Below are 13,631 nucleotides of genomic sequence, written 5' to 3' on the forward strand. Positions count from 1 at the left end.
ACATTTTATTCTGAATTCCGTTATTATTTTCCTTGAACTACCTCAATGCACTGTTGTAATAAAGTGATTTGTATGGATGCCAAACTACTTCACAGTACCTCAATACATATAGCCAGAGGATGGTGAATCTATGGAATTCATTGATCCAGGATCAGGTTTAATATCACTAACATATATCATGAAATCTGTTTGTGCAGCAATACATAATAATAAAAACAATAAGTATATATTAAAAATTATATTACTAGTGCAAAAAGAGAGGGAAAAAAAGTGAGGTAGTGTTCATGTATTCATTCCATTCAGAAATCTGGCGGTGGAGGGGAAGAAGCTGTTCCTGAAATGTTGAGTGTGGCTTCAGGCTCCTGTACCTTCTCCTTGATGGTAGCAATGAGAAGAGTGCAGTGGCCCCTCCATATCAGACAGTGATACAATCAGTCAGAATGCCCTCCATGATACATCTGTAAAAATCTGTGAGTGTCTTTGGTGACATACCAATTCTTCTCAAATTCCATGCCTTCTCTGTAATTACATCAATATGTTGGGCCCAGGATAGATCTTCAGAGATGTCACCCAGCAACTTGAAACTACTCACCCTCTCTACTACCGATCCCTCAATGAGAATTGTGTTCCCTCGACTTTCCCTTCCTGAAGTCCACATGCAACTCTTCGGTCTTACCGACATTAAGTACAAGGTGTTGTTGCAACACCACTCAACCAGCTGATCTCTCATCTGCTCATCTGAAATTCCGCCAATAGTTGTGTCATTGGCAAATTTATAAATAACCACAGACGGCTGTGGAGGCAAAGCCAATGAGTTTATTTTGAGCAGGGGCTGATAGGTTCTTAATTAGGAAGAGTGTCAAAGGTTATGTGGAGAAGGCAGGAGAATGGGGTTGAGAAGGATAATAAACCATGATCAAATGGTGGAGTAGATGAGATGGCTGAATGGCCTAATTTTTTCCATTGTCTTATGTGATAAATATAAACAAACCTACTAAAACCAACTTAAAAATCACTCACCACAAATCAAAGCTTGTGAGTGCAATGCTTCAAAATAAAAAGCAACCCCTAGTGAAATGTTTTACCAAATCATTATTTGGGTGTACATGTTTAAACAGGTCAAATGGATTAGTTGCAAAAGTAACAGAATAATCATCAAATAGTAACTCCTTCTAATACCATATCACTTTTGTGGCATGAAGTATCCAGATGTAGCAAAGCAACTCATCAGCTTCATTAAAGTACCTTTCAAACCTACAATTTCATCAATAGCAAGGGTATAAGGTTCATAAGAACATCATCAACTACCTGCAACTTTGTCACTTTTTCCATACAGAGGCATGAAAAACAAGAGGAAAGATGTTTAAGATGATAAGCATTTTAAAAGGATTTGATGGGATTTTAAAAAAATACAGAGATTGTTTGGTACCACCCTGACTTGGAAAAATAGTCATTTCTTCATAATCAAATCCAATTATTTTACTGAATCCCAGGACAATTCTAAACAACCAACATTTACTTGAAAATATTTCTAATAAATGCTTTCTATTGAAAAGGCATTTGAAAATTACCCTTTAATAGATTAATCTAAACAATAAAAATCAAGTATTTATAAACAATATTGTTATTGCACTGGAGGAAATGTAGATGATTCTCCATGGTGTTGCCTGGGTTGGAGGACTTTAATTATGAGTGGAGAATGATACAGTCTGAAGGATAACATAATATGGGAATTTAAAGTTATAAGAAACTCTGGTAGGGTTGATTGTCAGTGCTTCCGCCGCACCCCCCCCCCCCCATGGTAGAGGCATCAAAAGCAAAAGGGAATGGGTTTAAGATGATAAGAGTGAGCTTTAAGGGGATTTAATGGGATTTTTTTTTAAAACAGAGACTGGTTGACATCTGAAATTTGCTGCCAAAGGTGGTGGTGGGATTAGATTAAATCATTACTTTTAAGAGAAATTTACATAGGCACTTAAATAGTCAAGACACAGAAGGATAGTACTGAACGCATGCAAGCTAGATTAGTGTACAAGGGCAAAAAAAATTCAGCATGAACATGGCGGGCTGAAGTGTATCCATTTCTGTTCTTGAACAATTATGTCTCTGAAATCATTTTTTTCCAATGATTAACAAACACCTCACAAATGGTGTTATTGCCATTGCCGTAATAACAGTTATTTGCATTCAAACACCCTTTATTTTTCGTGTTCATAATTGAAAAACTAGATATTTATATATTTTAAGATTTTAACTCATTAGGAAAAAGTAAACAGAAAATCTTAGGAACGAAGGGACAAACCTGCATTTCTCCCAACTCTACTTATACACTAATTGAAAATACTTGGTAAAGTTGTTAGTAAACACCCCTAGATACCTCAAATTCTTACTCAGAGGACCTTTCCTCCCATCTAAAATCCATATAGACCCTGTTTGCCATGATACAGAGTTCACTTTTCACAAAAGTCATTATTTCCCCCAACTTTAAGATCTGAGGAACACTGCTAATGCACTGCAACACCCTGTCACTCTTCACTGATAAAATCTAGAACATCCACAAAACAATCCGAAGGACTTTCACATGTATTCCAGATGATCAGAATCCCGGCTCCTCCTAGTGCCATAAAAGCCCCCTCTCACAGTGACTAAATAAAGGTTTTTATTTCCCTACCTTTTTAAACACCTACACATCCTTGGGTTGTTTTCTAAACTATCAGCCTCCACAATGATGCATCAATGTTGCTGAACCCCAAAATCTCCCCTTCCAGTTTGCAAGACTTCAGAAATCACTCAGTAAACTAAAGCATATACTCCTCCCCTGCACCGGCTAGCAACCTATCAACCTTATGTTCCTCTTCTTTTGAAGATGAAGTACCATGTTATCAATCTTAGAATGCTATGGGCATCAGAATATAAGAAACTCTTCAAGCCTACTCCATTATTAAACAAGATCAAAGTTGATCTTGCTCTATTCGGCACGGACAAGGAGGGCCAAGATGGCCTGTTTCCATGCTGTAATTGTTTTTTGGTTATTCCTATATCCTGTATTTCATCTATATGTTCAGAAATCAGTTGATCTGTTTTAAATGCTGAGGCTCCATCACCCCTTAAGATTAGTGAAATACAAATAAATATGAAGAAAGTTCTCTTCATTTAAGCCCAAGTAGCTACTTTGAGACTGCAAGGAGTTTGGGACTCCTTGGTCAGAAGGAACACTGCCCCCATATGTACACTATAGAATGGAGTCCTCTAAGAATTTTGTTTTAAGCATGTAAAGTTACAGACACTCAAAAATATTTATGCAGCATATTATTAAAAATTCCATTTGAATTCTAACATTATCTAGCAGATCAGATAATTCATTCCCAAAAAAGTAAAATAATTGTATTCTTTTTCACATTGGTCTTTTGATAAACAGAGGCTTATTTCACAGTTAACAATAAGCATGTTATACATCAAATAAATGCATACATAATCCTAAGAAAATTTATCAAATAAAATAAGCTTCCTTCAAAAAAATTTTTTCTCAGTTCTTTCCTAAAGCAAGCACATTTCTCACCTAGTAAATGGTGTGTAGCCAAATCCAAGTCTGGAAGGAAATCTTTTGTCCTTGCTGAGTTACAGTGCTGACTGCAGCAGTGTGCCACTCTATTCAAGACTCAGTGCCCCACCCTGTAACTTAAAGGCCTGTACAATTTGGGTGACGAGGTTGGAGCCAATGCAAAGTATAAGGCTGATTGAGCACACTGATTTCAATTGCAATTATGTGTCACTGGATCAACATTAAGTTTCCAGTGACAACTATTTGCCTACAGAAATATTCACTAGTAATTATTTCATAAACAGATAGTTACCTCACGTCACTAACATTAGGCAACTGTGGTATACAATTACAAAGGCTGCTGCATGTTAGTGCAAAACAGTCATTAAGCAAATTGAACAATTTATCAAGTGGCCTCTGCAAGATCTCAGCAACAGCTTCCCAACAATGATTATACCACAAAATCTTTCATTTAATGTCAAGTGCTTTGATAATTCTGAGGTCATGAAAGACCTTAAATATTTTAATTTATTTATTTAGAGATACAACACAATGACATGCCCTTCCAGCACAAAAGCCACACCACCCAATTACACCTACATGATCAATTAATCTACTAACCCATACGTCTTTGGAATGTGGAAGGAAACTAAGCACCTGGAGGAAACTCATGTCGTCATAGTGTTCAGTCATTAGGAGATAAGAGGTGAAAACTAAGTCACAGCAAATGTCACATCTGTACTCACAGTAAATTTGCATCCACTGAGGCAAATATGGGTAGAATTTAAAAATAAGGAAGGTGCAGTCACTGATAGGGTTATAGTCATAGTCATAGTCATACTTTATTGATCCTGGGGGAAATTGGTTTTCATTACAGTTGCACCATAAATACTTAAATAGTAATAAAACCATAAATAGCTAAATAGTAATATGTAAATTAAGCCAGGAAATAAGTCCAGGACCAGCCTATTGGCTCAGGGTGACTGACCCTCCAAGGGAGGGGTTGTAAAGTTTGATGGCCACAGGCAGGAATGACTTCCTATGACGCTCTGTGCTGCATCTCGGTGGAATGAGTCTCTGGCTGAATGTACTCCTGGGCCCAACTAGTACATTGTATAGTGGATGAGAGACATTGTCCAAAATGGCATGCAACTTGGACAGCATCCTCTTTTCAGACACCACCGTCAGAGAGTCCAGTTCTATCCCAACATCACTGGCCTTACGAATGAGTTTGTTGATTCTGTTGGTGTCTGCTACCCTCAGCCTGCTGCCCCAGCACACAACAGCAAACATGATCGCACTGGCCACCACAGACTCGTGGCCAGTGTGATCATGGCCTCCCAAGAGCCACCAGGGGATAGAGAAACAGATAGGTAGATAGATTATAGAAAGCAGCGAGGTTGTCGTAGAGCATCAGTTTAACTGCCCCAATATTGATTGGGATTTCCTTAGTGCAAGAGGGCTACATGGGACTGAATTTCTCCAGTCCATTCAGGAGAGCTTCTCGAAACACTAGGGTAGTTTAATGAGAAGAGGGACCATACTGGATTTTGTTTCAGGAAATGTGTCTGGTCAGGTAGCTGGCCTTTCAATGGGAGAGCATTTTGGCAATGACAATTAACTAGCTCCTGACTAATAAGGTTGTAATTCTCTCTTCCCCCAGATGAGTACTTTCTTGCAAGGTCCAGACTTATCCTTATTGATACTACGTTGACTGCCTAAGGGGCCGGCGTCGGGCACGATGACAGACTCTCCACTTCTCCCTCTCCCTCATCAGTGTGTTCAGTTCATCTACATTAGCCATGCTGCTGTCTTCTTGGAGCATGTTGACCATAGTCTTGGGAGGGCACCCAGGGTTCATCCTCCCATACTTGGGTTCCCATATGATGACTAGGCTGGCAGGTAGCTCGGGATGGCGTAGACAGTGCCCCGCTAGTTGCAGTCTTCTCGCCTCGATTTTAGTGGTGAGCATCGGTAGGTCGTCATGGAGCTCGACGTTCGTCATGTGCTGTTGCTAACTCACGTCAAGAGCCATCCGGAGCATTCGTGTATAGCAACCATCTAGAGACTTTCACATAGTCTTGATGAGTCTAGAAGTCTCTTATCGATAATGGTCAATTTATGATTAAGTCTGGGAAAATACTTTCAAATTACAACATATTGGACAAGAGCTGTTTGATAACTAATTGAGAACAGCTGTTATCAGGCAAGTGTACATCTGACTTGTGGGAGCTGTTGATCAAAGCTCAGGACCACCATATTCTGGTAAGGAGGAATAACAAGAATGGCAAGATAAGACAACCTTGGATGACAAGAAGGTGATGAATTCACACAAAAAGACCAAAAGAAGCATATGTAGAAGCAAATCAGATAGGGCCTTCAGGAAGATAAATATAGCAGAAATAAGCTCATGAGAGGATTAGGAGGGTCAAAATGGATCATGAAATGTCCTGGGCAAGTAAGATTAAGGAGAATCCCAAAGCACTTTACACCTGCATTAAAAAACACGAGGGTAATTATGGAGAGGGTAGGACTATTCAAGGATAAAAGGGGGGAAATTTATGCCTGGAGTCAGAAGATGTGTGAGGTAAAAGTATCAGTATTCACCAAGGACAGAGGACAACAGATTCAGATTTATTTATCAAATGTACATCAAAGCATACAGTGGAATCATTGTTTTGTCTCAACAACCTAAAGATGTGCTGGACACAGCCCACAAATATCGCCACACATTCCAGCACCAACATAGCATGCCCACAACTTTTAGCAGGACAACACAAGCAACAGCAACAATAAAACCAAACAGTGAACAAGCCCCTTTTCAAACTTCCCGTACACACACACACACACACACACACACAGGCCTCCAACCCCAGGAGAGGCCACCTATAGGCCTATAACCTCCAGCCCTTGGCTCTGGGCTCTCAGACATTGTGCCTTGAACCTCCAGTCCCTGACCTGGAGTTGCAGATATTGGGCCTCTGACCTTCAGACAAGACCACCTAGGGGTTTCAACCTCTGGACCAACCCCAGGACTCATCAACTGGGGAGGGGAGGGGAGGCAGGGTACTAGCCCTCATCCAACCCTGTGGCTTGCTGACCATATGGTGGGGGAGGGTGGGGGGAGTCCACTGGTCAAACCTACCCAATCTCTCACCACTTAAATACTTCTGTCACATGCAAAGTGGATGACATCATACTTTTTTCAGATTAAACCCTTTACAGCCTCCTCCATACTTAAAAATCCAAGTTAGAATCATAAATAATCACGATTCAGCTCACTCATCGATGCCAATCCCATTTGCCTGCATTAGACTTGTACCCTTCTCCGTCTTTCCTATTCAAGTACCTGTACAAACATCCTTTAAACATTATAATTGTATCTGCCTCCACCATCTCTTCTGGGAGCTCTTTGTAGATAACCACCATCTTCTGCGTGAAAAACTTCCCTGTCAGTTCTCCTTTAAATTTTTGCTCTCATTTTAAACCCATGTGCTCTAGTTCTAAACTCCATTGTTTCAGGAAAATGACTAACTATCCTGTATGCTTTCAGCACTCTCTCATTCTTCCTGTATTGTGGCGACCACAACTGTACACAATGTGATTCTAATCAATGCTTAGTACAACTCTAAGATGACATCCCAGATCTTATTCTCAATGTTGGCTTATAAAGATAATCATAAAAAATGTCTTCTTCAACTATCTTATTTATCTGTGTTGCCACTTTTAGGGAGCTATAGTTTGTACACCAAGGTCTCACTATTTTTCAGTGTTCCAAAAGGTCCTTGCATATACTCTGTATGTCCTAACAGTATTTGGCCTGCCAAAGTGTATTACCTCATATGTTTGAATAAAATTATATTTGTACTGCTCTGCTCAACCTTTCAGCTAGTTTAGTATTGCCAGCAGACTTGAGGTCCCTTTAGTCAAATCTTTCACGTAGATCATGAATAACTGATACCCAAGCACTAATAACAGCAGTAGTCAACTAGTCACAACATGCCATTTCTATGGTGAATCTCTGGAATTCTTGGTTTCCCAGGGCTGTGAAGAGTCATTAATTGAGTACAATCAAAATACAGATCAAGAGAGTTCTAAACATCAAGGAATATGGGGAAAAAATGGCATTGAAGTAGAAAATGGGCTATGATCACTATACTATTTGTCATCATATACAGTGGCATGCATAAGTTTGGGCACCCCGGTCAAAATTTCTGTTACTGTGAAGAGCTAAGCGAGTAAAAGATGCCCTGATTTCCAAAGGCATAAAGTTAAAGATGACGCATTTCTTTAATATATTAAGCAAGTTTACTTTTTTATTTCCATCTTTTACAGTTTCAAAATAACAAAAAAGGAAAAGGGCCCGGAGCAAAAGTTTGGGCATCCTGCATGGTCAGTACTTAGTAACAAACCCTTTTGCAAGTATCACAGCTTGTAAACACTTGCTGTAGCCAGCTAAAAGTCTTTCAATTCTTGTTTGGGGGATTTTTGCCCATTCTTCCTTGCAAAAGGCTTCTAGTTCTGTGAGATTCTTAGTCTGTCTTGCATGCACTGCTATTTTGAGGTCTATCCACAGATTTTTGATGATGTTTAGGTTGGGGGACTGTGAGGGCCATGGCAAAACCTTCAGCTTGCGCCTTTTGAGGTAGTCCATTGTGGATTTTCTTTCTTTCTTTTTAAATCTTTTTATTGATTAAGTATACAAAAAGGTAAGCCATATAGGCACTAATACACTGTTAAACTATAATAAAATTACAGGAAATATTAATACAGAAAAAAAAGTAATACAAACAATGTAATTTAAACATAACATACTAAGGTAACATAATAGTATACTAATTTTTATATATATATATATATATATATATATATCTCAATAGAGAAAAGGACAAAAACCCCCAAAAAAACCCACCGTGCAACTAACTAAAAGCAAAGCAACGCAATGGGCTAACTTGGAACCAAGTAGAGTTAAAGAACTTAAAATCACGTCCTCAAACCCGACCTCCATTAAAAACAGTAAAAAAAAACAAGAAGGGTATATAAATATGGAGCAAAAAAGAGAAGAAAAAAAAATTACATTAAATGAAAATATTGAATAAAAGATCTCCAGGTCTGTTCAAATTTAAGTGAGGAATCATAAACATTGCTGCTAATTTTCTCCAAATTCAAGCATAGTATCGTCTGAGAAAACCAAAAAAAGGTGGTTGGAGCATTAAGCTCTTTCCAATGTTGTAAGATACATCTTTTCGCCATTAAAGTAAGAAATGCAATCATTCTACGGGCTGAAGGAGAAAGATTACTGGAAATTTTAGGTAGCCCAAAGATAGCAGTAATAGGATGAGGAGAGATATCTATATTCAATACCTTTGAGATAATATTAAAAATGTCTCTCCAAAAAGATTCCAGAGTAGGACAAGACCAAAACATATGAGTTAAAGAGGCTATCTGCCCCGGACATCTATCACAAAAAGGATTAATATGAGAATAAAAGCGAGCTAATTTATCTTTGGACATATGTGCCCTATGAACAACTTTAAATTGAATTAGGGAATGTTTAGCACAGATAGAGGAAGTATTGACTAATTGTAAAATCTGCCCCCAGTCATCCACGGAAATGATAGACCCCCATTCCTGTTCCCAATCTACCCTAATCTTATCAAATGTAGCTTTCCTAAGTTTCATAATAATATTATAAATCATAGCCGATGCACCTTTCTGACATGGATTAAGGTTAATTATAGTATCTAAAATGTATGTAGGAGGAAGCATTGGAAAAGAAGAAAGTATAGTACTTAGCAAATTTCTAACTTGTAGATATCTAAAAAAATGTATTCTTGATAAATTATATTTATTAGATAATTGTTCAAAAGACATAAGGGAACCATCTAAAAATAAATCCAAAAACCGTGAAATACCCTTAGTCTTCCAAATTTGAAAAGCACGATCCGTAAAAGAGGGAGGAAAAAATATGTTACCTAAAATAGGAATCGCTAGCCCAAATTGGTTAAGATCAAAAAATTTTCTGAATTGAAACCAAATACGTAAGGTATATTTAACTATCGGGTTAGATACCTGTTTGAGGCATTTCAAATCAAAAGGAAGAGAGGAACCTAAAATAGAGCCAAGTGTATAGCCCTGAACAGATTGTAATTCCAATGCTACCCATTTAGGAATGGATAGTATATCCTGGTCAAGTAACCAAAATTTCATATGTCGAATATTAATTGCCCAATAATAGAATCTAAAGTTAGGTAGTGCTAAACTTCCATCTCTCTTAGCTTTCTGTAAATGTATTTTACCCAGTCTCAGGTTTTTATTTTGCCAAATAAATGAAGAAATTTTTGAGTCAACTTTATCAAAAAAAGATTTTGGAACAAAAATCGGTAATGCCTGAAATATATATAGAAATTTTGGCAGAGAAAACATCTTAACTGCATTAATACGACCAATCAAAGTTAAATATAAAGGAAACCATTTAGATGAAAGTTGAATAATATGGTCAATTAAGGGTAAAAAGTTAATCTTAAATAAATCTTTGTATTTACAAGTAATTTTAATCCCAAGATAAGAAAAATAATTATTAATCAATTTAAACAGAAAGTTATGATATAAGGGAAGTTGTTTATTAATCGGGAAAAGTTCACTCTTACTAAGATTTAATTTATAACCTGAAAAGAGACTAAATTGTGCTAATAACTCTAAAACAGCAGGGATGGATTTTTGAGGATTAGAAATATATAAAAGTAAGTCATCAGCAGAGAGTGATATTTTATGGGACTTTAAGCCCCGAGTTATCCCAGTAATATTTGGAGATTCTCAAATGGCAATTGCAAGAGGTTCTAATGCAATATCAAATAATAAAGGACTAAGAGGACAACCTTGTCAAGTACCTCGAAAAAGAGGGAAAAAAGGTGAGCTTAGAGAGTTAGTATGGACCGAGGCCACAGGAGAATGATATAACAGTTTGATCCAGGATATAAATTTCGAGCTAAAATTAAACATTTCAAGCACCTTAAATAAGTAAGGCCATTCTACTCTATCAAAAGCTTTCTCAGCATCTAAAGAGATAACACACTCAGAAACATTTTGTGAGGGGGTATGAACAATATTTAACAGTGTGCAAATGTTATAAAAAGAGTAACGACCTTTAATAAAACCCGTTTGGTCTTCCGAAATAATAAAAGGAAGTACTTTTTCTAATCTGTTTGCTAATAACTTAGAAAAAATTTTAGAATCAACATTTAATAAAGATATTGGTCTAAAAGATGCACATTGAGCAGGATCTTTATCCTTCTTTCATATTAGAGAGATTGACGCTCTATTGAAAGATTCGGGAAGTTTACCAAGTTTTAATGAAGCCTCGAAAACCCTACAGATCCAAGGGATTAATGAAGGTGCAAAACATATATAAAATTCTACGGTAAACCCATCAGGGCCAGGAGCTTTCTCCAAGTTCATTCATTCTTAATCTCATCAGTGGTAATGGGAGTATCTAGCATAGAAGACATATCCTGTGAAATCTCAGGGAAGTCTAGGTTATCTAAAAAATCATTCATATATTTAGAGTCTCGAGGAGACTCTGATTGATATAAGGAAGAATAAAAATCAAAGAAGGTTTGATTAATCCCCGCATAATCAAGTATCAGTCCGTTATTTTGTTTATAAATCTGATTAATTTGAGATTTAGCATAATTAGACTTCAATAGGTTAGCCAACAGTTTGCCAATTTTGTCACTGTGTACATAAAATTCACTTCTTGTTTTCTTTAATTGGTTTACAATCGAGGACGAAAGTAATAAACGGTGTTCCATTTGAAGTTCAGTTCTTTGTTTATATAACTCCTCAGAGGGAGCTGTAACATATTTTTTTATCAATTTCCTTAATCTTGTCCACAATTACCAACTCCTCCTGCTTCAGCTTCTTCCTCAAAGCAGCAGAATACGAGATAATCTGACCACGAATATAAGCTTTAAAAATATCCCAAAGAATGTTCACAGAAATATCCTCTGTATAGTTGATTGTAAAAAAAAGATCAATCTGTTCATTCATAAAGTTAACAAAGTCTGAGTCCTGAAGCAATAGCGAATTAAAACGCCATTGTCTATTATTTTGTGTATTGGCCTGAATTTTAATAGAAAGCTTAAGTGGAGCATGATCCGAAATGGTTATAGAGTCATAATCACATTTAATCACTGAAGAAATAAGACGAGAGTCAATAAAGAAATAATCAATTCTTGAATAGGAATGGTGAACATGTGAAAAAAAAGAAAAATCTTTTTCCTGAGGATGCAAAAAACGCCAAATGACCGTCGACCCAGAATCAGAGAGGAATGAATTAATCAAAGTTGCAGATTTATTAGGTAAGGTCCGTAGAGGAGCCGAACGGTCCAAAGCTGGAGATAAACAGGTATTAAGATCTCCGCCCCAGATCAATGAAAACTCATTCAAATTCGGGAACTGATTCAATAATGATTTATAAAATTCCGGACAGTCCATATTGGGAGCATAAACATTAACCAAAACTACCTTTTTATTAAATAGTAGACCACTAACCAGTAGAAATCTACCATTCGGATCAGAGATAATATCATGTTGTATAAAAGTAACTGAGGAGTCTATAAAAATAGAGACGCCTCGAATCTTAGCATTAGAGTTCGAATGAAACTGTTGTTCCTTCCAGAATTTAAAAAAACGTAGTCTGTCCCCCCTCTGCACATGGGTCTCTTGTAAAAATAAAATTTGTGCTTTAAGTCTCCGGAACACTTTAAAAACTTTTTTCCTTTTAATAGGATGGTTAAGACCATTAGTATTCCAGGAGACAAAATTAATAATAGACTCCATAAACCCTAAAGTCAACCCGCAACAAGGAGGATTGACGATAGGCTCGACCCACGAACCCGGAAAGGGAACAGAACAAATAAGAGATACAGGGAAGGAGAACGCAACCAATACTTCAATAGTGTACATAGCCCAAAAAGAAAAAAACTAAAACGTGAATCCCCTCCCACCACCCATCACCCCCCACCCCATGACCCCAAGGCTAAATCTAACACAGACCAGCCGGAAAGAAGCAAGCACTAAAACTACCCCCATGACTTCCGATAGACGCTCCCTAAAAAAAAGTGTAAATATAAAACAGATCAGCTAGTTATAAAACAGTAAAAGAATAAAAAAAGTAAATCAATTAAAACAAACACTTAATATAACAGAGAAAAAGCCAGAAAATATAAAAAAAACCGCAACAAACCCCAGACCCTATGAATAAACAAAAAAAGAAATGAAATTATTAACATAAACTAGTTATGAAAACCTACAAAAAAAAGTAGATTTAAAAACTACAAAATTTAAGGCCTCAAAGGAAATACGTAGAATGATGCTGAGGGAATAACCACCCAGAATCCCCTGGGAAAAAGAAAGGAATGACGCAGATAGAAAGAAAGTTTAGCAACCATACTAATTAATCAAAAATAAACTTTTCTGCCCATATAAGGCAAAAAAAAATTAAGCCCGACAAATTCACAACCTCCGATCAAACGGAGATAGTTAAAAATTACGATTAAGATGTTGAAGGTGAAAATTGATCCAGATAACTCTGGGCATCCGAAGCAGATTCAAAAAAATGGAGGGCTCCATCCAACATACGAATCCTTAGACGTGCTGGGTAAAGCAGCGCTGGTTTTAAATCCATCTTGTAGAGTTCCGACATCACAGATCTGTAACGAACCCATTGATCCCGAATTGGTTTACTGAAATCCTCCACGAATCGGAACTTAAGATCCAAAAAATCAATGTAACCTTTAGATCGAACAAAACGAAACAGTTTCTCCTTGTCTTGAAAGTAATGAAAACGTAAGATGACATGTCGAGGTTTACCTGACTTAGACGAGTATGATGGAACTCTGTGAACATGATCCAGTAACGGTGGTTGGTCAGGAAATACAGTAGGAAATGCATCTTTTAAAAGTTGAGAAAAATACTTCATAGGATTATTAGATTCAACAGCTTCACGCACCCCAATCATTCGAAGATTCTGCCGTCGCATTCTGGATTCTAAGTCAGAGTTTTTAAAGGTCAGAAAGTCAAGTTTCTT

At 37.2% G+C, this 13,631-nt stretch overlaps 1 protein-coding gene across 6 annotated transcripts in view; it reads right to left on the reverse strand.

Moving 5' to 3' along the window:
* Positions 1-13,631, reverse strand: part of LOC134345774 (sodium/hydrogen exchanger 9B2-like) — a 180,883-nt gene that overhangs the window by 118,673 nt on the left and 48,579 nt on the right. The window contains exon 1 of one of the 6 annotated variants that reach the window (XM_063046967.1): positions 493-530. The exons of 2 other annotated variants lie outside the window; for them this stretch is intronic. In XM_063046967.1, the coding sequence (XP_062903037.1) occupies positions 493-512 (20 nt within the window). In that variant the 5' untranslated portion in view covers positions 513-530. Of the gene's footprint in view, positions 1-492; positions 536-592; positions 706-3,559; positions 3,673-13,631 lie in introns of those variants that run through there. 3 more of the 6 variants (XM_063046969.1, XM_063046971.1, XM_063046972.1) reach the window with 3 other exon arrangements.

Source organism: Mobula hypostoma, chromosome 4 (genome assembly GCF_963921235.1).
Source record: "Mobula hypostoma chromosome 4, sMobHyp1.1, whole genome shotgun sequence".
NCBI classification, from domain to species: Eukaryota; Metazoa; Chordata; class Chondrichthyes; order Myliobatiformes; family Myliobatidae; genus Mobula; species Mobula hypostoma.